The 27,148-nt window shown below is 41.9% G+C and overlaps 1 protein-coding gene and 1 pseudogene across 15 annotated transcripts in view; both read right to left on the bottom strand.

Moving 5' to 3' along the window:
* LOC146677663 (protocadherin alpha-C2-like) overlaps nt 1–27,148 on the bottom strand; it is a 139,619-nt gene that overhangs the window by 16,425 nt on the left and 96,046 nt on the right. Inside the window, exon 1 of one of the 15 annotated variants that reach the window (XM_085424692.1) lies at nt 20,622–23,143. The exons of 11 other annotated variants lie outside the window; for them this stretch is intronic. In XM_085424692.1, the coding sequence (XP_085280818.1) occupies nt 20,622–22,991 (2,370 nt within the window). In that variant the 5' untranslated portion in view covers nt 22,992–23,143. Of the gene's footprint in view, nt 1–1,990; nt 5,148–14,619; nt 17,098–17,631; nt 20,127–20,621; nt 23,144–27,148 lie in introns of those variants that run through there. 3 more of the 15 variants (XM_085424627.1, XM_085424650.1, XM_085424619.1) reach the window with 3 other exon arrangements.
* Nucleotides 23,761–26,401, bottom strand: LOC146677676 (protocadherin alpha-2 pseudogene; annotated as a pseudogene).

The following is a 27,148-nucleotide window of genomic DNA, read 5'->3' as shown; positions in this document are numbered from 1 at the left end:
GCATCTTTTCATACTAGGAACTAAAGGTGAACTTAATTATATGGAGACAATTTTTCACCAAAAAGCAATCAGTGAACAGATCAGTAATTTAGAAGGAAGTAAAAGACATTAGCTTGGCATTAAATACACAGTTAACGCAGGTTATTTTGCTCATTTTACTTTGTAAACAATTGAAATAAAGAGGGTAGAACAAGAAATAAATAAATAAATAACCTCTACAAATAAGACCAGATTGTCCACAAATGGAACTAAACAGCTTTGCTTAATGTTCGCCCTGTTGCTACACAGCAGTGGCCAAAGGGAAACTGGTCTGCCTGGCCGGATGGTGTTTATGGGGGTAAATGAAATCACACACAGTAGACTATACACACATTAGATAGAAACATCTGGAACATAAATATGTTGGTAATTTAGTTAGTATTCCTCCTAAGGAAAAACAAACCCACAAAACTAAAGCATTCACATAGTAAATGTAAACAAAAACAAACACAACAAAGAAATAAAAACCTAAGAGAATAAGAAATCAACGCATCCTATTTCATCATTTGAAAGGGAGAATATGAATTAAGTGAAGATGAAAAAACAAAATTCCCATGGGGTTTTTCGGTATATTAATTTCCTTGCCTCACAATACGTGATAAATTAAGGAATAGGAATAGTGTCGCACTCCCATTTTCTCGCCTTTTCCTTTATTCTTCCCTCTCCTTCTGAGTGAACACTCCTAGCATGGATACAGAGCTCACACCTCCGCCATCAACTCTGTGTCCAATCACCTTTTATCCCCCGCCTCATCTGTTTGGAGGCAGCCAATCCACGGACAGCACTGAGAAACACATCGCTTCCATTTAATTACATATCAAGATCGAACATGACTGGCATTTAATGAGGAACACTTCAAGTGATAGCTGAACAATTACCTTTTTCTCCAGCTCTCTTTTTATCACCTAATCTCTCCTGCATTCTCGGCACTTTTCAGACAGGCTCTGGGATAAACATAATTACTAAAAAAATAATAATAATAATAATGTGCATCCAAAATAATGCCGTTTCACTATAACTACAAATGAGGCAAACAGTTCAAACTTCCACATAACAAAAAGAAAGAAGAGAAAAGAAATAAATGTATAAAATGAAGCTCTATGCTGAATGAAACTCAGTCTCTGCCTCATTTCTGTATTCTTTACTAATTCCCAGAGCCCAGCTTATTCTTTAGTACCAAAGAAGTACGTGACCAGAAGCGGATATTTTGGTGCAGTGGGACTGGGGGCTCTTACAGCTGGCAAACTGCACTATTTCACAGATTCTCTGTCTCCTTTTTTCTGTCTTTAGAGATGACCACCTATTGCCCTCTAAAACTACTGAATACTGTGGCACAAAGATGACCTTAGACAAACAGCACAGGCTGTGTGGGGTCACAGGTGAACAAGCAATGCTAAATCTACCAGTTTGTTTTGAAAACAAAATAAGTAAAGGGAAAGAAAGATACAGTGAGTGAGAGGATTTGCACCTTGATATACAGACTCAGTGTTTACCTTGAAGGACAGACACACTTCAAAATTTTAAACCGTGAATCATCAAACATTGTGAAACACAGAAAAACAATATGTAGTCTACCAAATATTCAATTAAAAATGTTAACACCCATTCACTCAAATAACAACACAATCCAGAGAAGCAATCCACATTGTCATACCAAACCATTATCAAGATGCAACACCTAAAGATAAGGAATGTGAAGATGAAAACTATGTCCATTAACATCATGATGAAAACAATTTCTTCATCCTAGCAGACAAAGTTAGACTAAGAGAACTAACCAATCACAGGGAGTGGCACCATGCAATATATTTTTAAAACATCACAGCCCCACAGCCCCACTGCTAAAACACTGCCGAAGAGAAAACCCTGAGAATTTTATTTTTATGGTGTGCTTCATTTAGTGTTAAAGAAATCTAAAATAACAAACACAGAGATCAGACCACAAACACACCTGAATTGCTGTTGCATCTGGCATACTGAGACGCCGTACAAATATCTGGCTCTGTCCACTGTGACTGGTGACGTAGCCTGAACCCCAAGTGCCACTATGCGGCCGTCCAGTGTTGTAGAACATAAAAGTGTCACTTCCTGATGTGGCAGTCAGGCATGTCTTGTAACAGTATGTTTTGGTGAGAGACCCGTTTCCCCGCACTTCAATATAATGTGGTTCCACTTTCAGGTCACGTCGCAGGGCCACATTGTTGGCTTGCTGCCCTCCACCTGCAGCTCTTGCTGCGCCCCCACCTCCAGCTGCTGTAGCGCCTCCTTCTGGCACATTTTTCTTGGACACACAACAAGGGCAACAGGAGCCAGGCTGGGTACAATAGGCATGGCATCGCACAATTGCCAGCACAAAGATAGTGACCAGGAATACAAAGGTTGTGGCACTCAAGGCAATGATGAGGTAGATAGTGACACTGGAAAGCTTTAGGCCACTGTCAGCTCTGATGATGCGTTTGGTTTCAGGTGCCAACTTTGGAGGGGACTCCAACACATGTACATAGATTGTAGCGGTGGAGGAGAGTGGGGGTAGTCCATTATCGCGCACCAGTACAGTCAGAATGAAGGAGGTGGAGTTATCTTCTATGACACGCCGTGTGGTGCGGATCTCACCTGTGTACTCATGCACCTTGAACAGATCAACATCTGTGTTGGTCTGCTCCAGGGAATAAAGTAACCAAGCATTCTGCCCAGCATCACCATCCCATGCAGTAATCTTGCTAACCAACACTCCTGCTTCAACGTTCTTCATTAGTGTCTCCATAGTGCGGCTTCCATTGGCAGGTGGGTACACTATCCTGGGCACATGATCATTCTGATCCATAACGTAAACATAAACTGTGGCCACACGACTGAGGGGAGGTACACCGTTGTCCTGGGCTTTAATCTGAAAGTGAAACTCTCGCAGCTTCTCAAAGTCAAAGGCTCTCAGGGCATAGGCCTCACCTTTATCAGGTTTGATGCTGACATAGCTGGCGATAGGGATGCCATGGTTGTTGTCATTGAGGACGGTATAGGTGATCCGTGCATTTTCTCCAGCATCAGCGTCTGTGGCCTTAACAATACAGAGAGATGCACCAGGAGCATTGTTCTCTGTAATATAAACAGTATATGACGTTTGTTCAAAACGAGGTGGGTTATCATTAACATCTGCAACATCCACTTTAAAGGTCATCTGAGATGACAGGGGTGGTGTGCCTCCATCCACAGCATTGACTGTGACATTGTAGGATGAGATGGTTTCACGATCCAGGAAAGCTGATGTGACAATAGTATAGTGATTGCGGAAGGACTTGATCCTAAAAGGCAAATTGGGCATGATCTCCAGGGTTACTTGCTTGTTTGGTCCAGAGTCACGGTCAATCACACTGATCAATGCTACCACTGTGTCAGCCCGGGCATCTTCACGTACAGGGCTGGAGAGTGAAGACAGTACAATCTCAGGAATGTTGTCATTGACATCCAAAACTTCTACAACTACTTTACAGTGTACTGCTGTGGGGGCTGGCCCCTTGTCCATTGCCTGTATATACATTTCATAAGAGGTTGTCTCCTCGTAGTCTATGTTGTTTTTTACCCTAATTTCCCCTGTGTCTGTGTCCATAGAAAACATCTGTCTGACTCTTTCTGGCGTGTAACTGCTGAAAGAGTAAAAAACCTCGCCATTTAAGCCATCGTCGGGATCTGTTGCATTTAACTTGATTACAAGTGCACCCTTTGGAGAGTTTTCAGACAGTTTTACTTTGTACACAGAGCTGTCAAATGTGGGCGAGTTGTCATTAGCGTCGAGCACACGGACATTAATTTTGGCCGTGCCAGTTCGCTGTGGGGTGCCTCCATCCATTGCTGTCAGGATAAGCTGATGAGAGGGCATCTGCTCCCGGTCAAAGGACTTTTTGAGAATGAGCTCAATGTGCTTATTATTAGAGAAGGCTTTAATTGCGTCTAGAGTGAGGTGCTCGCTTGGGCTGAGTCGATACTGCTTCACAGAGTTGGAGCCGTCATCTGCATCCTGAGCGCCTTCGATGTGGAAACGAGACCCGGGCACAGCGGACTCGGACACCTCAAGCTGATATTCATCTCGAGGGAACTGCGGCGCGTTATCGTTCACGTCCAAAATCTCAACCTCCACGTTGTGCACCTCAAGCGGATTCTCTAAAACTACCTCAAGGCTGCGTGAACAGGTGCCACTGAATTCACAAAATGTCTCTCGGTCAATGCGGTCACTCACCACCAGTTTCCCAGTTTTGTGGTTTATGGTGAAATATCTCCGTCCACTGTCCGATGTAATTCTGATGCGTCGAGTGGAAAGTTTTCTTAGATCCAGACCCAGATCTCGGACAATGTCACCTACCAGTGCTCCGTTCTCCAGCTCCTCTGGAATGGAGTATCGAATTTGTGCATTTGTAAGGCCACTGAGTACGACGATAACCAAATATAAAGAAAAAGGCACATTCCCTTTTACACTGTAACAGCATCGCGCCGTCACAGCCATCGCAGGCGGGCAGAATTTGCGGACGGGTTGGAGAAATCTTTCCGCCTTTTCAGCTTACTGTTGGTCCCCACCCGCCTCATTAAAAACGAGGGAACAGACCGCGCATAACTCCGACTATGTGCAGGATAAAAACCGCATCTTCACAGGTGCCTGCATGAATGAAAATTTTTCCTCCGCATCCATATTTTGCTTTGTCTGTCTGAGTGGTGTTATTAAACGAATCTATCCCTCTAGCAAGCCTGTCTCCTTTCACAGATGCCGCCTATTGCTCTCTCTCTCTTTCTCTCTGCGATGTGGCGATGCTGTCTGTGGGCAAAGGGGGAGGGCCAGCTTCTCGCTCAAACGACGCTGACTGCATTTCAGCACCTCCGACAAAAATAATCAAACACCGTCTAATAAAATTAAACTTCAAAAGACCAGACCTCGGTAGTTTTATCGATATGTCTAATCTACAAATCAAGATAAACCTGCAGCGGCATCTGTGTACTGATTTCGAAGAAATGAACAGAATCGTTTTCCCTCTTTTTTTGTGAGTGCCACCGCCCTTTTCATTGTGTGCTGGGAAACTGATTTATGAAGCAGCCTGGAAATTAGACTTCCTCGCTGATGCAAATCCAGAACAACACAAAAACGCTTTACTCCAACGAAAAGAGATGTGTTTTGGAATAAAAGAAACACATAAATGCACCAATTTAGGAAGGGATCCACATAAAGGTGTGACACAATATTAAGTGTATTTGTTCAATATAAAGAGGGCTTTATTAACTCCAGTTTTATATCACAGAAAATACAGTGGGGGTAAGAGGAGGTGACGGGTAAACTGACCACGATTTGTCTTTTTAACCCCGTCCTAATCACGTGTTAAGTGCTGCGAGACAGGTGACTTCTGTCAGAACAAACACATTTCTGTTCCTTCATGATACCACTCTGCCCTTCAGTGACAGCTGACAATGCTTTGCACTTTAACACCACAGCTGCAGAGCCATTAGAACTGGTTCAGTCCCACATAAAAGAAAAAGCACATGACATAATAACGTTGTTAAATGGTGACCAGACTAACCGGGTCACAGGCAAATGCTCCAGATGTTAACCTATTCCACATCTGCATAAAGACAAGGCAGGGCTTTCCCCTAATAGGCAGTACAGATGTGAAGCACTTAAAGCGTTAGAAGGATTCTTGTCAACATGCACGCCTTCCCTCGGTTATCAGCATCAAGTCCTCAATTAATAGCGCATAAATCTTGCAGCTACTAAAACGCTACACCACGTTAAGTTAAGTTTCATTCATTAAATTAAATGGATTAAATTGCGCATGTGTAGCAGGTGGTAACGTTAACATCTTTTGCGGGGTGCCCTTAAATTACTTTGCTAGCTCGATGCTCAGTAGCGCAGTTCAATGCTGCATATTTTGGTATCGATCCAATGCCAAGTAAACAAATGTCAATACTACCAATAACAGTACTGAGACCGATATTTCTAACCTATAAAGGCAATTTATATCGGGAAGAGCAGTGTGTATTTTACGTGGTGTTTTTTTTAACCCACATAAGCAGCCCCTTACTGAGCTTAGAAGATGAGAAGTATCGATCCTATCGCGCTAGTATGGATCTGATACCAATACCAGTTGGAATCAGTATGATATTTGGCTTGATCTGCTCACCTCTGGTTCCCAGTATACAAGTTAACTGAAGCTAACTGGAGCCTTGGGCCAAACGCGAATCAAAAGGACAGACAGTATTGGACGCTTTTGTCACGTGTTTGGTTGACGACTAACAGAGATTCGTGTTGAAACGTCCTGGTGAAGCCCACCAAGAATAAAAGTAATTTTCAGCAAATTCGGTGATGCATCCAGTAGAGTACCGATATCTAAAAAGTGCTAATGTGATCTGTTCACACTCTTTAAACACTAACTTGTGTAAAGTTATTCGTTGTGACGATTTGGCCTTGTGAAACCCCGAATCTTCTTCAACACGGCCACTGGGCCAAGATGAGCGTCTACCGCCCACATAATCTTTTCTCTTCCTTGGTGCTCTGCCACTGTCACCCACGCCTGGTCTGCCCACGGCGATGACAGCGTTTGGCATCTCGGGAGACAAAGAGAAGACAGTGACTCACTGGGATGCTGCTAGTGGATGAACGGATACAAGGCGACACGAATAGGTGGCGTAATTGGAGAAGCAGGCAAATGTTATGTGCGAAAGTCAGACGTTCTGTTAAAAAATGTGTTTTCACATTACGTCATTTGAATATTATTATTTTTAGTGCTAAATCCTTCGTGGATTTCTACATGTGCATTATCAACAGAGCGAGCAGCATCACTGGGTTTATATGGGTCTGCCACACTAACAGTGACATTTAGCAGATTTTCCCGCTGGGGTGTTTAAACCTTCGAGTCTGGCAATGATACAAAAATAGAGAGAGACGACGTTTATCTTATAAACAACAAACACAGAGCTGAATTTACACGTGTTCTCTGCACCGATCTTTTACATTCCTTTCCGCCCTCCTCGCTATTTTTCCCAGCGCATTTTTTTTTTCTACAGCTGTCTAATACTCATTCCTGCTTCATATACGCCCATCTGTTTCAGCGTTAATTGCGTGCCTCTGAGCTCTAGATTATTTCTTTCTTTTTTCACTCAAGGGTGTTGCAGATAAAGTTATTAACAATGTCCCACCTGCAAACAGACGCCTGTCACGCCTAAACAAATACTGATTTCAAAGCGCTAATTGGCTCATTTGTGTTTCCCTTTACTGCAGTTTGCGCAGTTTTTTTTAAAAAAAAATCACAGGTTATCAAAGGTTCGGTTCTCATCTATTTTTTCATTTATTTCTCCTTAAATATTCACACCTTCTGCAATCTCCAATCTGGACTGTCTCAAGCTGCGCTTTTGTCCGGCAGCCGCTGTTCCAGCTGATGGAGATACTGGGTTCTTACGCGTTTCGTGACGTGCAGTTTTCAACGTGCGAGCTTGTGACAAGAGAAATATTCTGACTTTGCCTTTGTTCCTTTTATTGCAGCAGAATATTAAGAGCCCCATTACATCAATTATGCAAGATGATCATGATATTAATAACATTCTCTTCAACCTCATTACTACTGTAAGCGGGTACTCTAAAAACCATTCATATTACTTGCCCTAAGAGTTTTTTATATGGCACACCCCATTTTAGTGAGTTAGAGCTGACAACAGAGACCCTCATAGAAAATGGTCATAATTGGGCAATCATTAAGTATAAGTCCTTGCATCATTCCCTCCGTGAACACATACAAACAAAGGCAGTCATTCCAACTTAAAGGGCATTTGTTGCTGTAGGCATTTATAAGGAAAATACCACTGTATAATAACATGGCTGTGTCTGAAGGGATGTCAGAAGATCTGTTGATCTGTCTGTTCTCTCATATTTTTTTTTAAATGCCAGAAAAGTATCATTGACAATATGACCTTACTAGAAAATCGGTGCATGCAAACTCTTAGGCCTACCTAGTGGTTCTCTAATAGTGGTTCTCTAATAAAGTTCAGGACATTGTAATTGGAAAAATTCAAGTTTATTCTCACATTTAGATTCAGGTGCTTAGAATTTCACTGTAGAATTTTGTATAACCTTTTATTTCTTAGGTGAAGGACATGTGTGTGTCAATATCACCTAGTATAACTGCTTTGCTATGCTCAACTGTGTTATGTGCTAACTGTTTTGCTTTGAAGAGAAAACTCCCAAGAAGACAGTGGGAGTCCTCCCTATCCAGCAACAGCCCAGGTGGGATAATCAACTGTCGTAACTGAAGAGATACAGAGAGTTGTTTTGTGAGGGTATAAAAGAGGAGCTGAGAGAACCCAAAGACAGAGATCTCATGACAGAGATCTCACATACAACTGTGATGTTGTATGTTTGTTAGCTGCATGAAGCAATTAAAAAGCTTGGCCACAGCTGATCGCATTGCAGACTTTATTAACAAAAAATTCGACCATAATGCTCCCCAGTGTAATGCCACTGTGAGAGAAAGAAATCCTAAAGTATTAAAATCTATGTTATTCTGGGCAAATTCATATGGTGCAAAGCTTTGCTTTGAAGTCTCTTTGTGCAATATGACAGCAGTCACACTGTATTAGTATTTGCAGACGGAGACAAACACTTATAAGATTTTCATTTTTCTTAATGCTTCTTCACATAGAAGGTGAGAAGAAAAAATAGAGCAGATGTCTGTCATGAATTTTTAAAATGTTCTGAAATAAATATGGCAAACTGCTCTTTTAAGAAGCCTTTATACACCCTTAACACAGAGGAAGTGAGTAAAGGAATATCTTGTTCAACTGATTAAATTAAAAAATAAAACAGTATATTTAAGATATTTTTCACATTTGCTGTCTTAGTAAAAAAAGGAAGGTTAAAAGGCAAGGTCATTAGTGATACACATTTAAACCTTCCCCAAGCGGAAGAGGAAATCTGGGCAGGAGGGAATAGAGGTGGAAAAGACAGTGAAATTGGTCCCTCTGTTGGAATACACTGGTAGTACAAGGGTAGGACACGTGACTATCGCCCCACCGCCCAACCCCAGGCTTTTTCATTAAGCCAAAGCACTAGAGTCTAATCCCATATATGAGTGTGCATGTGTTTGAGAGAGAGGGAGGGAGCAAGGGCACAGATGTCAAGCTGCAGTGGCAGTCATTTTCTTTATCATTTTCAGTATAGTGACCTCAATGGAAAAAAGCAAGCTATAAAGCCAAGGCACCCTGCAGAGGTAAAATGAGATATAGCAATGCAGAGAATGCCAATCTCACACATACATAATTAAAAAGATTTCAAAATACACATACGCGCACACACGCGCACACGTGCACACGCGCGCACGCGCGCGCACACACATACACGCACAAACACACACATGCTTATGCTGTGTGTTTTTTATAAAATGCAAAAATACAAAAAGCAAAGGCTGATGAGTGCTACTGCTGAATATATGGGCTTATCACACTGTGACAGAGTTGAATTCTCATGCTTTCTCTCCCCTGTGCTCAAGAACTTTCCCATTATAAAATCTTCAAAACAAAGGTCCCATGATAAGCCAATCCTCTTGCTCAGGTGGACACAGTAAGTGCGTGTAAAAGGCATTCTCTGGGTATGATCCCTTGTGTACCTTTTTCTAAAAAATAAAGGGTTTGAGAGGACACCAATCCATCCCTGTGGGACCCTCCAAGGGTTCTTGGTTGTCCTGATTCAGGCTGTGCATAAATCAAACAGATTTTCCTTGTGGCACTGAACAAACCTATCAGAAAATGCAGGCAGGCTTTGGATACTTCCCTCTCAGGATGCCCTGGCTTTCCATCCTTCCCATATGGGAGGATGGAAGCCATGGTTCTGAGCATGACAAAGCTAATCTAACGACAGTGAAAAACATCCAAATGCCACTAAGAGGGAGCATGTGGGGAAGATGGGTTAGCGGAAGAGGGTGAGTAGGGGAGGGGTGGTGATAAGTTCTTCCTTTTATCTGTGACCAATTGTAAGCTTGTGATGTTCTCAGTTAGCTGCAGGGCATTTATTATATGTGCTTTTTTTTGTCCATCACATCCTCACAAACTCCCGTTTCTTTTCACCATCTCACACTCAAGGCTCTTGTCTGTGCTGCTGCATGTGACTTCCTTCAAAATCCTGTCCTATTTTGGAACAGATTCTCTAATCTCACACACTTTTCCCTCACTCGCTTTGCTCCCTAATTTTTCTGACTAGGCATTTGTGCTGCAGAAGCACTGCATCTTTGGACTGCATCCTTCCCTTTCCTCTGTCTCTGTTTCTCTCAACATATCCACCATGTTTGCTTTGTGCTTGCATCTACGTAACACATGCTGGGAAGGATGCCTGGGTGGGGGCGGGTGTATACTGGCAGCTCGCTGGAAACAGACTAGTTCATCATTTCATTATGGCTCAAACAGTCGTCATGGTAACCACAGATGGCAGCACTAACCTCACTCTGTCACAAAGGACACACCCTTGCAAAGGAGACAAACAGGAAGTGCTACATAAGATGTATGTCTGTGTGACATACAGACAAAGAGAGAACAATAAAGAACAATGAATGAATCTGTGCTGGTCAGTCACCCTGTGTTATAACTGAGGTGAGGGCATTTCTTTGTAATGCCTTCTATCCAACTGCTGAACTCATCAGGCATGAGTTGTTGTCATGTTGCAAGCCATAAATGCTTAGCTTCGACAACGATAATGTACTTCAAAATCAATAATTTAATAGATTTTGAAGCACCAGGGAGTACAGATAAATGTTCTGATGGTTGCCTGGATAAAAGCCTCTCCTCCTCATCCTCAGCCTATGCCCCAACCAACCGATTTAGCTGTGATTGACACTAGGTGTTGTCGGCCCCGCCCAGCCGCAGAGCCGAGTTGGGAGGGGGGGGGGGGGGGTTGAGCCTAGCGGAGCTGATACCTCGATCGGTACTGAAGCTCCCTGCCGCTACTGCCACTGCAACGAGTAGCGGAAAATTACCTGCCCCTCCCCCCATCTCTTCCTCTCTCATACACATTCACAGAGAGCTGCAGCATACAGAGCACACAAGCTAGTGGATTCCTTTACCGCAGAGAGACAGCTTCAGACATTGTGTGAATGTGTGTGTGAATGGGTGGATGACTGTGTATAGTGTAAAGCGCTTTGGGGTCCTTAGGACCAGGTGAAGTGCTATACAAATACAGGCCGTTTACCGTTTACCATTTTTTCAGGATCCACGTTGTGCAGAGAGTTTGTGCATATAGCAGAGACTGTGTCGCACACAGAGCAACGCAATCACAAATCCCAGGTTAAGTCACATAGCACTGTCATATTTAAATCACACGCTGACCCACTTATAAGTTGCACAGGCCATACTAGTCGCTCACAGTATTCAAATTGTGTCTAACAGATTTGAAAAAGAGGGAGGGAAAACCCTGGATCAGTCGTCTTCACGGTGAGCCAGCCAACGAACGGAGTTTTGACAGATCAGGACACGCTTGTTTGGGCTGAACCACTCCCTGAAATGAGGTCATACCGTCTCAGTGACTCAAAGGATCACGGATCCGGCGTTACACAGTGTACTACCAAACGTAACCTGCATTATCTGAACATATTCCACCAGTTTAAAGCAACAGCGATATCAAATGCATACAAATGTCACGAATAGATGTAAAAAATCTAATGGGATCAAAGAATACGAGGCGCTTCTTTGCTGCTTGACACGAGCTGATTAGGGCTCTGTGCAAACATTATGGATGTTTATGAAAATATATTAGATCGTATTTGCAGTGCTCCACATGTCTGCAAAGATGGACAGTAATTCTCTGATTGTTCAGAGAAGAGGAAGAGGGGGGGAGGGGAAAGAGGATCTTGCTTCATGAGTATATATACTATTGTGTATATACACAGTTAAACGACTATCTATTATTAAACAAACTATCACAGTGGCCTATAAAAGCATAACTGTGTTTAACAGTTCATCGAGTGCAAGTGCAGAGCTTGACAGCTATAATATTAAAGCAAGGAGGCATGACAGCAGTATGAGGGCAATAACACATTGCATACTAATCCATTAAAAAGTAGCCATATTAATTTTTCAAAATATTTAATAAACAATTGATTTGGGTATATTGCAGCGACAGTTTGAATACAAACAGTGGAAAATTAAGAGCTCTAATGGTTGACAGAGTGACTGACTGAAATGTCTGAGACAGCCCAAGAGAATTAAAGGCCATGCATGTCTAGAATTCTCTGTGGGTATTTTTACTTACACTGACTTTTGTTTAACCTCCTCTCTTGACAATGCTAATGCAACATTCTTATAGATTATTGAACATAACAGACGATTAGTTACAGTTATGAGTAACACCCATGCTTTTGCTGCTACCAGTCTAATTGTCAACTATGGAAAAGGCTGACAAATCCACTAAGGCATCAGATTCAACAGCAAATTCCAAAAGTAAACATCTGTGTGGAAGTGTGGAAGTTTGTGGATATTTATAGACAAAAAGTGAACAAAATGCAAAGAGAGCTTAATGAATTAACTGCAGGCAAGAAAACAAATGCCTTGATTAGACCTATCAGTTCAGTGCTGCTGGTGCAGGCATACATTACTGATGTGATTCAGTTGTGTTTATGAGAACTTACATCCTTATAACTTGCCATTGACATTTCTGCTTCTACCTGGCATGGCTATTTTTGGGCATGTTAGCATCAGCAGAGGCAGCTGTAACACTTAGTGCTTAAACTTTGATGTCGGTGCAAATAGAACTATACAGAGTCCCTTTCCTGTAGCTGTTAGATCTAACTACTGTCTCTTTATTCTCAGCTAAAGTCTTCTTATTCTGGCATCTCATTTTGTAGCAACATCAAAGCCAAAAATACTATCTGAATAGTAATATCATGGCCTGACTTCATACATTTAAAAAATAGTTTTATTGATGATGAATAGTGCTAGGAGTGACAGACTTTACCTGTTAACTGCCTAGCAAAAACAGCAACAACAAAAAAACAAAAAACAAAATAAGACACCTCATTGGAAAAAACCCCCAAAACATTGAAACTACACTCTGGAAGCAGATATTAAGTTCAAAACTTCTTTAAGCATTATGTAAAGATGTAAAGAAATAATATGAGGCTAATAATAATCTATATCATCATAAGAAAATAGCGACATTTCCATAAAAGCATCACCCTTTTCGATCTGTTTGGGTAATGCAAAATCATGAAATCAAAATGCTTTTGATTTGAGTCTATAGCCAAATCTTAATTATAGAAAAGCCATAAAGCAGGACAGGGTACATCTTCAAATGGAACTAAACTGAGTGGAATAAAAGTAAATATACACACAGAAGCAGGAGTTACTGAGCTAAACTGAATTTCTAAATAGTATTAGCTTAGAGAATGGCTGCAATACAGTTTGGAGCCACCAGCGGCAGCACTGAGCTCAGTGCCGGTCAGCTCTGCTCTGCTAATCTGGTGTTGCCAAGCGAAGAAGTTTTTAAAAATGTCACATACGAACTGTATTCGCGCTCACGGAGAATAGTTTCTCTGCATGACAGAAAAAAGCAGTCGAGTTTCTGCTTCATTCAATTCCTCCGATAAGTTTTTGTTTCCTCTTTGCTTCCATTAGTAACCGAATGACCACGAACTATGATGGATTATCAGAAGATTGCTTCAGACTTGTCAGGACAGTAACTCATCACAACCACCTCTGCAAAATCACTTTCTACTCCAAGAAAACAGTAAGTGTGTTAAAACTCTCTTTGCTCTCTTTGGTAGCAGCAAAGTCTCAAATAAGCATTTTTTTTTCAAATCAAAGCTGTTTACGGCATATCAGTTGTCTTATGTTTAAATAGATTTTTGATCCCTTTTGCAGCTGCTGTGGCTATCTGTCTACCTGTTGTGAATGAGCAAACAACGTTAGAAATGACATTTCAAGCTCCATAGATTGTGAATATTGTTACTATTGTTCTTCTGGCTAGTTTTTCGTAACATGGGTGCTAGCAACCGATTTAGTAAAAGCCCACGTCGGTAGCGGAGACTATGATATCATTGTTCACGTGTTTTGTTATGGATAAGGTCCTGCTAGATCCTGATCCCGTAATTTCTCGTGAAACCCCTAAAAACTGTGGCAAAACCAGTATTAAAATGTATATGGTCAGTGAACGCTCCCTTCGTACCGAGTCGGAGCACTGCATTAAGAATGGAGTGAGTACACTGAATGTTATTGTTGTGCTGAGATTCCACACAACACCAACAGTAAAACTTCCTGTATCCACGTTAGACTTCTTCGGCTCTCGTGAGCTTTTAAACGAATTCCTTCTGCAATGCAATGTAGTCTAATTGCTTAATTTACTCTATTAGTCTATTTATGGTCTTTGTATTAACCAATATAATAATTTTTTTTTTAAATTTCTAATGTTTTAAATGGCTATGTACCCCAGCGTAGGGTGATGCAGTAAATATTGCAAAAGAGTTCTAACGGGCGCCCATGATTTCAGCACCAAGGACAGTGCTCATAATAATGTCTCATACCAAACGCCTTCAGATAGAGCAGTAAGCGATTTTAATACTCGATTTTATATCTTACCTTCTCTTTGTTAGGTAAAGTTTGAGTTCTTGTAAAAGTGTCTCCTCCGTTAATACTGATCAGTTCTCCATCTACAGGTGGAAACGGGGCGGGGAAAACCACTACGTCACTCTTGAGTGTGTCTGAGCTGAAACACACGTCATACTGCTGAGTAGCTTTAGAGTAAGACCAGCTCCCGTCAGGGTGGGTGGTGATCATGGGGGCGCTGTACCTGCTGAAAGTGCCGTCTGTCCTGTGGCATCTGACTGCTATTAAAGTGATGAGGCTGAGCAGAAAGATGACGGACACCGACACAATGGCGATCAGCAGATACAGGTTCAAATCCGAGAAGCTGTCCTCCTTTACAGGCACATGTCTGAACTGAGTCTGGATTTCAGCCGTGCTTTCAACCACCACCACATCAATAGACACAGTAGCTGACAGGGAGGGTTCTCCGTTATCAGAGACCAAGACCACCAAGGGGTGAGTTTTGAGGTCATTGTCACTCATTCTCCTCCTAGTCCTGATCTCCCCGGTGCTGGTTCCGATCCTGAACAAGTTGTTTCCTTTGGGCTCAGACAGGTGATAAGAAAGCAGCGCATTGTATCCAGAGTCTGCGTCTACAGCCCTGATTTTTGCCACAAAGTATCCCGCTTCAGCAGAATAGGGGATGTTCTCACTGTTAACGGAGCCATGCTCAGAATATGGCGCGAGGATTGTTGGATTATTGTCATTTTCATCCAAGATTAAAACGTTTACAGTGACGTTGCTGCTGAGTGGGGGAACACCAGAGTCTGTGGCCTGAACTTTAAAGTTGAAAGTTTTTAACTCCTCGTAGTTAAACGACTGCAGGCTGATTATATCTCCAGTCTCAGAGTTCACGTTAATAACTGACCCTATAACATTGGGTTTGTTATTATGTATGACTTGAAATGTTACTTTTGCATTTTCGTCTACATCAGGATCATCTGCACTCATGCTATAAATAACAGCGCCGACTGGACCGTTTTCTTTTACGAAAATGTTTATCACAGGATCTGCAAAACGCGGTGCGTTATCATTAACGTCAGAAACGTGAACCGTAATCACGCTCGTGCTGGAAAGAGGCGGTAGCCCTTCATCTGTCGCCATTATTGTTAAATTATACTGAGAAGCCCGTTCTCTGTCTAGAGTTCCGTCTACGACTAAAGAGTAATGATTCTTATATGTGTTCTTAATTTTAAAGGGCACAGAATCAAGTACTCTAACCTGAACGATGCCATTTTTGTCTGCGTCATAGTCCTTCACCGTTAAAAGCCCAACCATTGTGTCTAGGGGTGCATCCTCCCTCACCATGTTGGCTAAAGATGTAACTGTAATTTCTGGTGGATTATCATTAACATCTGTGATTTCAATGAGAACTTTACAATGAGATGCTCTTGGGTTTTGCCCTTTGTCTTTCACTTGGACTCGAATTTCAACTGCACTGTGTTTTTCGTGGTCCAGCTCCCCATTTACTGTGATCTCCCCTGTTATGGGATTAATGGCAAATTTGTCGACATCGTTATCATTGTCTTGGTTAATAAAAGAATATTGTATTTCTCCATTAAGACCCTCATCTAAATCTCGAGCATGCACGGAAATTACGCTTGCACCGCGCGGCGTGTTCTCGACCACTGTGGCTTTGTACAGGGGTTTGTCAAATTCTGGAATATTGTCATTGACGTCTTGCACATTAACGGTGATGTATAACGTGCCTGATTTAGGAGGTTTTCCTCCGTCTGTAGCCGTCAGTGTTAATTTAATAACAGCCTGTTTCTCGCGGTCTAAGGTTTTATGCAGTGCCATTTCAGCAGACATAGTGGGCTCTCCAACATTCTGCACATCCAATGTGAAATGCTCATTTTGGCTCAGCTTGTAGCTCTTCACTGAATAACTTCCGACATCTGCATCAAATGCCTTTGGGAGAGCGAATTTTTCACCAGGAAACGCTGACTCGGAGACGTTCAAAACAACCTCCGGTATCCGAAACAAGGGCGCATTGTCGTTTACATCCAAAATTTTAGCCTCGAATCGATATAGATTCAGCGGGGAGCTCACAATGGCTTCTACTTCCAGTGAGCACTTCACATTTCGAGAACATAGCTCCTCTCGGTCTATTCTGTCTTTCACCAACAGTACTCCCGTCTTAACGTTTACTTGGAAATACCTCGTATTAGGTCCTGAAATTTGAAAACCTCTGGCTTCCAGTTCATTAACATCTAGATGTAAATCCTTTGCCAAATTTCCCACACTGGTACCCGGGCTCGACTCCTCCGTAATAGTATACACAATCTGTGCCGCCGCTTCACTCCATATGTAAAATACAGGGGACAAATAATAAATCCAGTTCCGGAAAATAGTCCCTTGTAGCATTTTCGTCATATCCTACTAACCAAGTTAATTAGACAAAAAATCACGCAGACGGTAACATTGCGCGATAAGAGTACGTCCAGTCTATTGCCCTTAAATACAGGGAGGATTTTCTGCTACTGCTGTGACAAAGAAAGAATTACAAACCCACTGTAAAGGGAGGAGCGTCGAACAGAACACCCCCCCCCCCCCCCCCCCCCGTTTTAATGCCATGAGCTGTTGGCGACATCTTGTGGTAATCATAAACAATAAAAAAAAACCAGCATAAAAAGAGATGCTGAACGCATTGAGGGTTTTATTTGGAATAACATTTTGATTTACCACCTGCTAAAAAGACACAAGCAGTTCTACAGTCCCATTGGACACATTTAAAGAGGACAGCAATAAATCTATCTATCTATCTATCTATCTATCTATCTATCTATCTATCTATCTATCTATCTATCTATCTATCTATCTACCTACCTACCTACCTACCTACCTACCTACCTACCTACCTACCTACCTACCTACCTACCTACCTACCTACCTGAAGTTAATATGTGTTGCAAGATTTTTTTTTAAGTAAAAAGCTGATACAGGATAATTTGGGAGGGAAAAAAATCATTCACCTTTGTGCACTGAATGTGTCAACATTCTTACCTTCTCTTTGTTAGGTAATGTTTGAGTTCTTGTAAAAGTGTCTCCTTCGTTAATACTGATCAGTTCTCCATCTACAGGTGGAAACGGGGCGGGGAAGACCACTACGTCACTCTTGAGCGTGTCTGAGCTGAAACACACGTCATACTGCTGAGTAGCTTTAGAGTAAGACCAGCTCCCATCAGGGTGGGTGGTGATCATGGGGGCGCTGTACCTGCTGAAAGTGCCGTCTGTCCTGTGGCATCTGACTGCTATTAAAGTGATGAGGCTGAGCAGAAAGATGACGGACACAGACACAATGGCGATCAGCAGATACAGGTTCAAATCTGAGAAGCTGTCCTCCTTTACAGGCACATGTCTGAACTGAGTCTGGATTTCAGCCGTGCTTTCAACCACCACCACATCAATCGACACAGTAGCTGACAGGGAGGGTTCTCCGTTATCAGAGACCAAGACCACCAAGGGGTGAGTTTTGAGGTCATTGTCACTCATTCTCCTCCTAGTCCTGATCTCCCCGGTGCTGGTTCCGATCCTGAACAGGTTGTTTCCTTTGGGCTCAGACAGGTGATAAGAAAGCAGCGCATTGTATCCAGAGTCTGCGTCTACAGCCCTGATTTTTGCCACAAAGTATGCCGCTTCAGCAGAGTAGGGGATGTTCTCACTGTTAACGGAGCCGTGCTCAGAATATGGCGTGAGAATCATGGGACTGTTGTCATTTTCATCCAGGATTAAAACGTTGACAGTCACGTTGCTGCTGAGTGGAGGAACACCAGAGTCTGTGGCCTGAACTTTAAAGTTGAAAGTTTTTAACTCCTCATAGTTAAAAGACTGCAGGCTGATTATATCTCCAGTCTCTGAGTTTATATTTACAACAGAGGTTATTGGAATACTTTTTGAAAAGTCACTGAGCAGGGAATATGTCACTTTAGCATTTTCCACTAAATCAGGGTCGACGGCAGTAATTGTTGATATAATAGCGCCCACTGCACTATTCTCTTTTACATATACATTAACAACAGGTTCTGAGAATAAAGGGGCATTGTCATTCACATCAGAAATGTGAACAGGAATAACACTAGTACTAGAAAGAGGTGGAGTGCCTTCATCAGTGGCTATCATGGTTACATTATATTGAGAAATACTCTCTCTGTCTAGAGGCCCATCAACTGTTATTGAATAATAATTTTTGTAATTTACCTTGAGTTTAAAAGGCACCACCCCAAGAAGTTTAGCACTGGTGAGTCCATTACTGCCCCCATCTTTGTCTGTTACAGTCACCAAAGCCACAACTGTACCTATCTCTGCATCTTCTTTAACTGGGCTCATAAGAGAAGTTACAGTGATTTCAGGCGTATTGTCATTCACATCAATTACTTCCACTAACAATTTACCATGCGTACTTCGTGATGGCGTACCTTTATCTCTTGCCTGTATACGAATATCATGTGCTGTATTCTCTTCATAGTCTACTTCTCCTACTACAGTTATTTCCCCCGTGCCTGGGTTTATTGAGAATAAAGCTTCTGGTTTGAAATTTCCCCTTTTAATAAACGAATACAGTATTTCACTGTTTATTCCCTCATCTAAATCTGTGGCACTTACAGTGACTATAGAGGTCTGAAACTGGGTATTTTCAGTTACCTGGGCCTTATACAGAGGCTGACTAAATACTGGAGAATTATCATTTATATCCATAACATGCACAACTATCCTTAATGTTCCAGATCGGGGAGGTTTTCCTCCGTCCAGAGCTGTTAAAACAAGGTGAATAACAGATTTTTTCTCTCTGTCTAAAGATTTTTGCAGTACTAATTCAGCAGACTCACTGTGCTGTCCGCCGCTCTGCACGTCCAATGAGAAATATTCATTTGGACCAAGCTTGTAGCTTTTTACCGAGTTGCTGCCCGTGTCTGCATCGTTTGCCACTGGGAGCAGATATCGCTCCCCAGTGGAAGAAGACTCTGAAATATTTAAAATTTTTTCATTTTCAATAAAGGATGGAGCATTATCGTTAATATCAGTAACCTGCACCTCTATGCGATGCAGATGCATCGGGTTGTTCAGAATTGCTTCTACGCTCAGGGAACATTTCGCAGTATTTGGACAGAGCTCTTCACGATCAATCCTATTGCAAACATACAGAGCACCAGTTTTTAAATCCACGTCAAAATGTTTATTTGAGTTCCCAGATACAATTCGTAAGTCCCGTTTTTCCAGCTCGTTAACGTTAATGTGTAAATCCTTTGCGATATTTCCAACCACCGTTCCTTTGTCAACCTCCTCGGCAACGGAGAACGAGAGCTGCGCTGCAGACGCGTCACACAAACAGAGCAAAGCTATGATTTTTATCCACATTGTGAGTCTTTGTCCTCCACGCCTCGTCGCTGCCACACAATGAACGAAATAATAATTTCGGAACATATCCACTTCAGAGGTGACTAACAGAGAAAGCCGTTTCCGTCTTGTGGCAATTTTTCTGTTTTTGACAAAGCACTAGTGGACTACGGCAGACTCGCAGGGAGAGGAGGAGTCTGGGGGGAAAAAAACCCAACAAAAAAAACAAAACCCTGACCCATAAATAAATTTATGGCCTCGAGCGACACCAACTGTTTGTTTGGTCCAGATATGTATGATATTTACCAAGCATAAGAAATATTAGTACATGTGTCGTAATTGGATCTTTGAAACGGTATATTTTGTAAAAGTAGACAAAGCAGTAGAAAATATGAATGTAAAATTCACAACATATTGTTCAACTTTTTATAACAAACAATAACAAACGGTTGGCAAAGAAATGATGGTCGATGGTCAGTTCAGCACCATAGACAGCGTACTCAGTATTAAGTCATTTAGGAGCTCGACTCAATCCTGGCTTTAAGTACCATTCAGTAACCGTTTCATAAGCTGTGTGCTAAAAAGTGCTATACAAATAAATTTGCCGTATTACGATTAAATCAAAGACCAAACCCAGTCTAAGGTTATGGTGAACTCACCTTCTCTTTGGTAGGTAAAGTTTGAGTTCTGGTAAAAGTGTCTCCTCCGTTAATACTGATCAGTTCTCCATCTACAGGTGGAAACGGAGCGGGGAAAACCACCACGTCACTCTTGAGTGTGTCTGAGCTGAAACACACGTCATACTGCTGAGTAGCTTTAGAGTAAGACCAGCTCCCGTCAGGGTGGGTGGTGATCATGGGGGCGCTGTACCTGCTGAAAGTGCCGTCTGTCCTGTGGCATCTGACTGCTATTAAAGTGATGAGGCTGAGCAGAAAGATGACGGACACCGACACAATGGCGATCAGCAGGTACAGGTTCAAATCCGAGAAGCTGTCCTCCTTTACAGGCACATGTCTGAACTGAGTCTGGATTTCAGCCGTGCTTTCAACCACCACCACATCAATAGACATTGTAGCTGACAGGGAGGGTTCTCCGTTATCAGAGACCAAGACCACCAAGGGGTGAGTTTTAAGGTCATTGTCACTCATTCTCCTCTTAGTCCTGATCTCCCCGCTGCTGGTTCCGATCCTGAACAGGTTGTTTCCTTTGGGCTCAGAGAGGTGATAAGAAAGCAGCGCATTGTATCCAGAGTCTGCGTCTACAGCCCTGATCTTTGCCACAAAGTATCCCGCTTCAGCAGAATAGGGGATGCTCTCACTGTTAACGGAGCCATGCTCAGAGTAAGGAGCGAGGATTGTTGGATTATTATCATTTTCATCCAGGATAAAAACGTTGACAGTCACGTTGCTGCTGAGTGGAGGAACACCAGAGTCTGTGGCCTGAACTTTAAAGTGGAAAGTTTTTAACTCCTCATAGTTAAAAGACTGCAGGCTGATTAAATCTCCTGTTTCTGAATTGATGCTTACAAATAAATTTACTGGGATACTGTTTGAATCGCCTTCTAGCGAATACGTTACTTTAGCGTTTTCATTTATGTCGGGATCGACTGCATTGATAGTATAGAGCCGAGCACCAACTGGTCTATTTTCTTTTACATAAATATTAATTGCAGGTTCAGCGAAACCAGGCGCATTATCATTGACATCAGAAATATCAACATTAACAACACTGGAGGCCGATAAAGACGGGGTACCTTCATCGTTAGCTATAATTGTGACGTTGTAAACAGGCCGCTGCTCTCTATCAAGAGTTCTGTCTACAACTAAAGAGTAATAGTTTTTGTAATTTGAAATCAACTTAAAAGGTGTGGAACCAGCAAGTTTACCGCGAGTCTGACCGTTTTTCCCTCCATCTTTATCAGTCACTGTCACCAAAGCGACAACGCTTCCTATTGCAGTATCTTCTCTGACAGGGTTCATGAGTGACGTCACCACAATTTCTGGGGCATTGTCATTTACATCAACTATCTCAACCAATAGCTTCCCATTTGCTCTTCGAGGTGACGGACCTCTGTCTGTTGCTTGCACATGAATATCATATGCTGACTGTGCTTCATAATCCAAATGACCCTTAACTGTGATTTCACCAGTTTCGGCATTTATAAAAAACAAATCAGCTGGATCGAAGTTTGCACGTTTGACAAAAGTGTAAATTACTCTCCCGTTGTCCCCTTCGTCTAAGTCTGTGGCATTGAGTTGAATTACTAATGATCCGGCTGGAGCATTTTCATTTACACGTGCTTTATAAAGTGTTTTGCTAAACATTGGTGTGTTGTCATTTGCATCCAGAACATGGACTATAATTTGTACGCTTCCGGTGTTAGGAGGTTTGCCTCCATCTACAGCGGTCAGTGTTAGTTTAACGACGGCTTGTTTCTCTCGATCCAAAGCCTTCTGCTGCACTAGTTCAGCGGATGCAGTGTGTTCTCCGCCTCCTTGTATATCTAGAGAGAAGTATTCATTTGCACTCAGCCTGTAAGTCTTTACCGAATTACTGCCTGTGTCTGCATCAAGGGCCAGCGGAAGCAAGAAATGCTCGCCCGCGGGTGAAGATTCAGAAATGTTCAGTGAAAATGATTTCTCTACGAAGGCTGGCGCGTTGTCATTTAAATCAGCAATCGTGACTTCGATGCGTCGGAGCACCATAGGATTGCTCAGTATAACCTCCAAGTTTAGTGTGCATTTTATCACGTTTGGACAGAGCTCCTCGCGGTCTATTCTCTCATTAACATAAAGATCCCCTGTTTTAAAATTAGCCTCGAAATATCTCTTACTGTATCCAGACACAACATTTAGATTCCTCGTTTGCAGGTCTCGAACATTGACGTTTAAATCCTTTGCGAGGTTTCCAATCACAGTCCCTTTGTCCACCTCTTCAGAAACAGAGTACGATATCTGAGCCACAGACCAGCCAGATAAAAGCAGGACGATCGGCAAACACAGAATTTCATTATTCCTTATACTTCCCATCGCTGTTTTCAAAGACGGAGACGCAATTCAAATTATTTTCATCTACAAAACACCAAAGAACCAGCCAACGTGTAAAAATTTATCCTCTCTGGTTTTCTGCTTTTTATCGCCATTCCTGTCCTTCGCACAAAGCACTGCCACCCTGCTGACGCTTCATACGTAAAGGAGGAGACTGAAAAATCCCAGCTTTCTTAAACATGTGGTCAATACCGACCCCATGCGTTACAAATTAGATATGACTATGGTTTAAAAATAGAGGAGCACAACCAGTATGTTTTATTATCAGATGCAGTTTTACTGACCAAAGAGACCCTTTAAACAGGCTGACAACACATAATGAATAACTCTGTTAAGATATAGAAGAAATGTGAAGAATTACCATTAATTCCTCCAATTTCACTAAATAAAACAGGGCGAGATTATTGTACATAGAATAAAACAAAAGAAAAATCTTAACATCAAGCAAGTTTAACTGTTACACTGCTTAAAAACCCAAGACGGAGCTCTGGTTGATTTATGTCAGTTTTCGTTAACAAAAAAAAAAGAAACTAGGGTATTGTCATCCAGGAAATTTTTTTAGTTTTTAGTTAGGAATCTTTAGTTACCATTGTAATTTCTGACAGTTCATTTTTTCAAGAATAGAATAGAAGTTCAAGAATAGAGACTAATTTTACACATACTACAGATAGGACGTTTTAAAAGGAAATTAGACAAGGAATGTGTCCATTTGTTTGTGTGAAAATCTGTAGTATGGACTAAAAGACTAAAATCAACTCACCTTCTCTTTGTTGGGTAATGTCTGAGTTCTTGTAAAAGTGTCTCCTTCGTTAATACTGATCAGTTCTCCATCTACAGGTGGAAACGGGGCGGGGAAAACCACTACGTCACTCTTGAGCGTGTCTGAGCTGAAACACACGTCATACTGCTGAGTAGCTTTAGAGTAAGACCAGCTCCCGTCAGGGTGGGTGGTGATCATGGGGGCGCTGTACCTGCTGAAAGTGCCGTCTGTCCTATGGCATCTGACTGCTATTAAAGTGATGAGGCTGAGCATCAAGATGACGGACACCGACACAATGGCGATCAGCAGATACAGGTTCAAATCCGAGAAGCTGTCCTCCTTTACAGGCACATGTCTGAACTGAGTCTGGATTTCAGCCGTGCTTTCAACCACCACCACATCAATAGACACAGTAGCTGACAGGGAGGGTTCTCCGTTATCAGAGACCAAGACCACCAAGGGGTGAGTTTTGAGGTCATTGTCACTCATTCTCCTCTTAGTCCTGATCTCCCCGGTGCTGGTTCCGATCCTGAACAGGTTGTTTCCTTTGGGCTCAGACAGGTGATAAGAAAGCAGCGCATTGTATCCAGAGTCTGCGTCTACAGCCCTGATCTTTGCCACAAAGTATCCCGCTTCAGCAGAATAGGGGATGTTCTCACTATTAACGGCATCGTGCTCAGAATATGGAGCAAGAATTGTTGGATTATTATCATTTTCATCCAAGATTAAAACGTTTACAGTGACGTTGCTGCTGAGCGGAGGAACACCAGAGTCTGTGGCCTGAACTTTAAAGTGGAACGTTTTTAACTCCTCATAATTAAAAGACTGCAGGCTGACTATATCTCCTGTCTCGGAGTTTATATTTAAAATAGATGAAACTGGAATGTTTTTAAGAGAACTATCTAACAGCGTGTAAGTCACCTTTGCATTAACATCTAGATCAGCATCGAAGGCATTTACTGTATAAATTACTGAGCCCGTTGGACTGTTTTCTTTGACATACACATTAATAACAGGCTCCGTAAATCGGGGTGGATTATCATTAACATCAGAAACATGAACAGTAATGACTTTGTTACTGGACAGAGGTGGAGCTCCTTCATCTGTGGCTGTAATGGTGACATTATAAACAGAAGTGGTTTCTCTGTCCAGCGGTCCATCTACAACTAAAGAATAATCATTTTTGTAGTTGGACTTGAGATTAAACGGAACAGATCCAACTACCTTACAGCTGGTTACACCATTCTTCCCTCCATCTTTATCACTTACTGTAATAAAAGCAACAATAGTCCCCAGTTCAGCGTCTTCTTTTACCGGTGTCATTAGTGACGTCACTGATATTTGTGGGGGATTATCATTCATATCAATTATCTCTATCAGTAATTTAGCTTGTGCACTACGAGGAACGGTACCCTGGTCCGTTGCTTGTACTCTGACTTCATAAGCAGGCGTCTCCTCATAATCCAATCCACCCTTCACTGTGATTTCTCCTGTTTCTGAATTGAGATCAAAAATATTTGATGGATCAATATTCCCTCGTTTGATGAAGGAATATAAGATTTTACTGTTCATGCCTTCATCTAAATCTGTGGCATTTAACTTGATAACAAGTGTTCCGGGAGTGACATTTTCTTTGACACGCACTTTATAAAGCAGTTTGCTAAACGCGGGACTATTATCATTTACATCGATTACATTCACATGTATTTGTAACGATCCCGTTCTTGGAGGTTTTCCTCCATCTACAGCGGTCAGTATTAGATTGATTACTGACTGTTTTTCTCGGTCCAAAGCTTTTTGCAGCACCAGCTCAGCAGACACACCGTGCTCTCCGCCGCTCTGCACATCAAGTGAGAAATGCTCATTTTGACTGAGCTTGTAGGTCTTCACTGAGTTGCTTCCTATGTCTCCGTCCACGGCCACAGGGAGAAAATATCGCTCTCCCGTTAACGATGATTCAGAAATATTTAAGTAATACCTGCTTTCAAGAAATGCAGGTGAATTGTCGTTTACATCTAATATATTAACCTCTACGCGATGTGCAGTCATTGGATTGCTTAGAAAAGCTTGTAATTTTAAGGAGCATTTTATAGTCAGTGGACAAAGCTCCTCTCGGTCTATCCGCTCCTCAACTAAGAGATTCCCACTCCGTAAGTTAACGTTAAGATATGTCTTACTGTAACTGGAAACCACACGTAGATCCCTGTTTTCTAGTTCCTGTACATTGATGTTTAAATCCTTTGCGAGATTCCCCACCACTGTGCCTTTGTTCACCTCCTCGGAAATCGAGTAGGCTAACTGCGAAGCAGCCCAGTGCCAAAGACAAAGAAACACAACAATGCGAATCCAGACGTGTTCCTCCTTTGGTAGAATATACATTGTTGATCCACAAAAAGAAGTGAACACAAGTGGACATTAATCCTCATTCGAGATACACCCGAAGCGATAAATGATATAAGGAGGTCCTGCTCTCATCGTCACAGCACCTTCCGCGGGTGTGCAATGGCCGATGAGTATTTCATTTTCTTCCCGTGCAGGGAGGAGTTTTAACTACACAAATACATTTAGGTCTATGGTCTCCTGCGACATCATGTGGTGATAGACTGATAACAAAACACAATAAAGAGTACTAAATTCCTGTTAAAAATTGTGAATATTGAAGTTCAGTATAGAAATAAAACATATATTATTTCGATTGTAAGCGAGAAATCTGGTTGATAAAAAACTCGCTATTTCCGTGACTAAAGGAACATCTGTAACATTATGAAAATTCAACGTAAATGATTACTTTGATTCGAATTCCAGAAATAGTTATTCCTTAGTAATATGATTTTTTTAAAAGAATGAAAGGAAAATGTTTTGTTTTTTAGTGTATGAAAACACAACATCCATACGTCCTAAACAGGCAACGTACCGTCTAACACCACGGACAGCGAGTTTTCACCACATTCAAGCACAGTCACTGAACATTACAACAAAATGACAACTGCTACAAAAAGTCAACGTTTAAGGCTCAGTCACCATGGCAATCAGCATAGATCATAAAATGTCACTGAAACGTTATTCAGCAGTCAAAAGTAGCATATTAGCATAGTGCCACGAACCTCTATCACTCAGTAATAAATGAACCGTTTATGTAAATACAGAAGTGATAGAAAACATATAGGCATTTAAAGCCTGGTAAATTTACATGCACCATGTCACATTAAAAAAAGAACAAAAGAATTAAGAAAATGCAAGCATGTGCAAAGAGAGGAGGATTTTCACTGCCTAACTTCAAATGGTATTATTGGGTGATGAATGTGAAACAACTTAGAGCTTGTTACCTACTGCAGCAGTCAAACCCATTTGGTCCCAAATAGAGACGGAAGTTAATGGC

This window comes from Rhamphochromis longiceps, linkage group LG2 (assembly GCF_057381845.1).
Source record: "Rhamphochromis longiceps isolate RC_006_pf linkage group LG2, R_longiceps_female_GT1.1, whole genome shotgun sequence".
Lineage (NCBI taxonomy): Eukaryota > Metazoa > Chordata > Actinopteri > Cichliformes > Cichlidae > Rhamphochromis > Rhamphochromis longiceps.
This window is presented reverse-complemented; position numbering and strand designations above follow the sequence as displayed.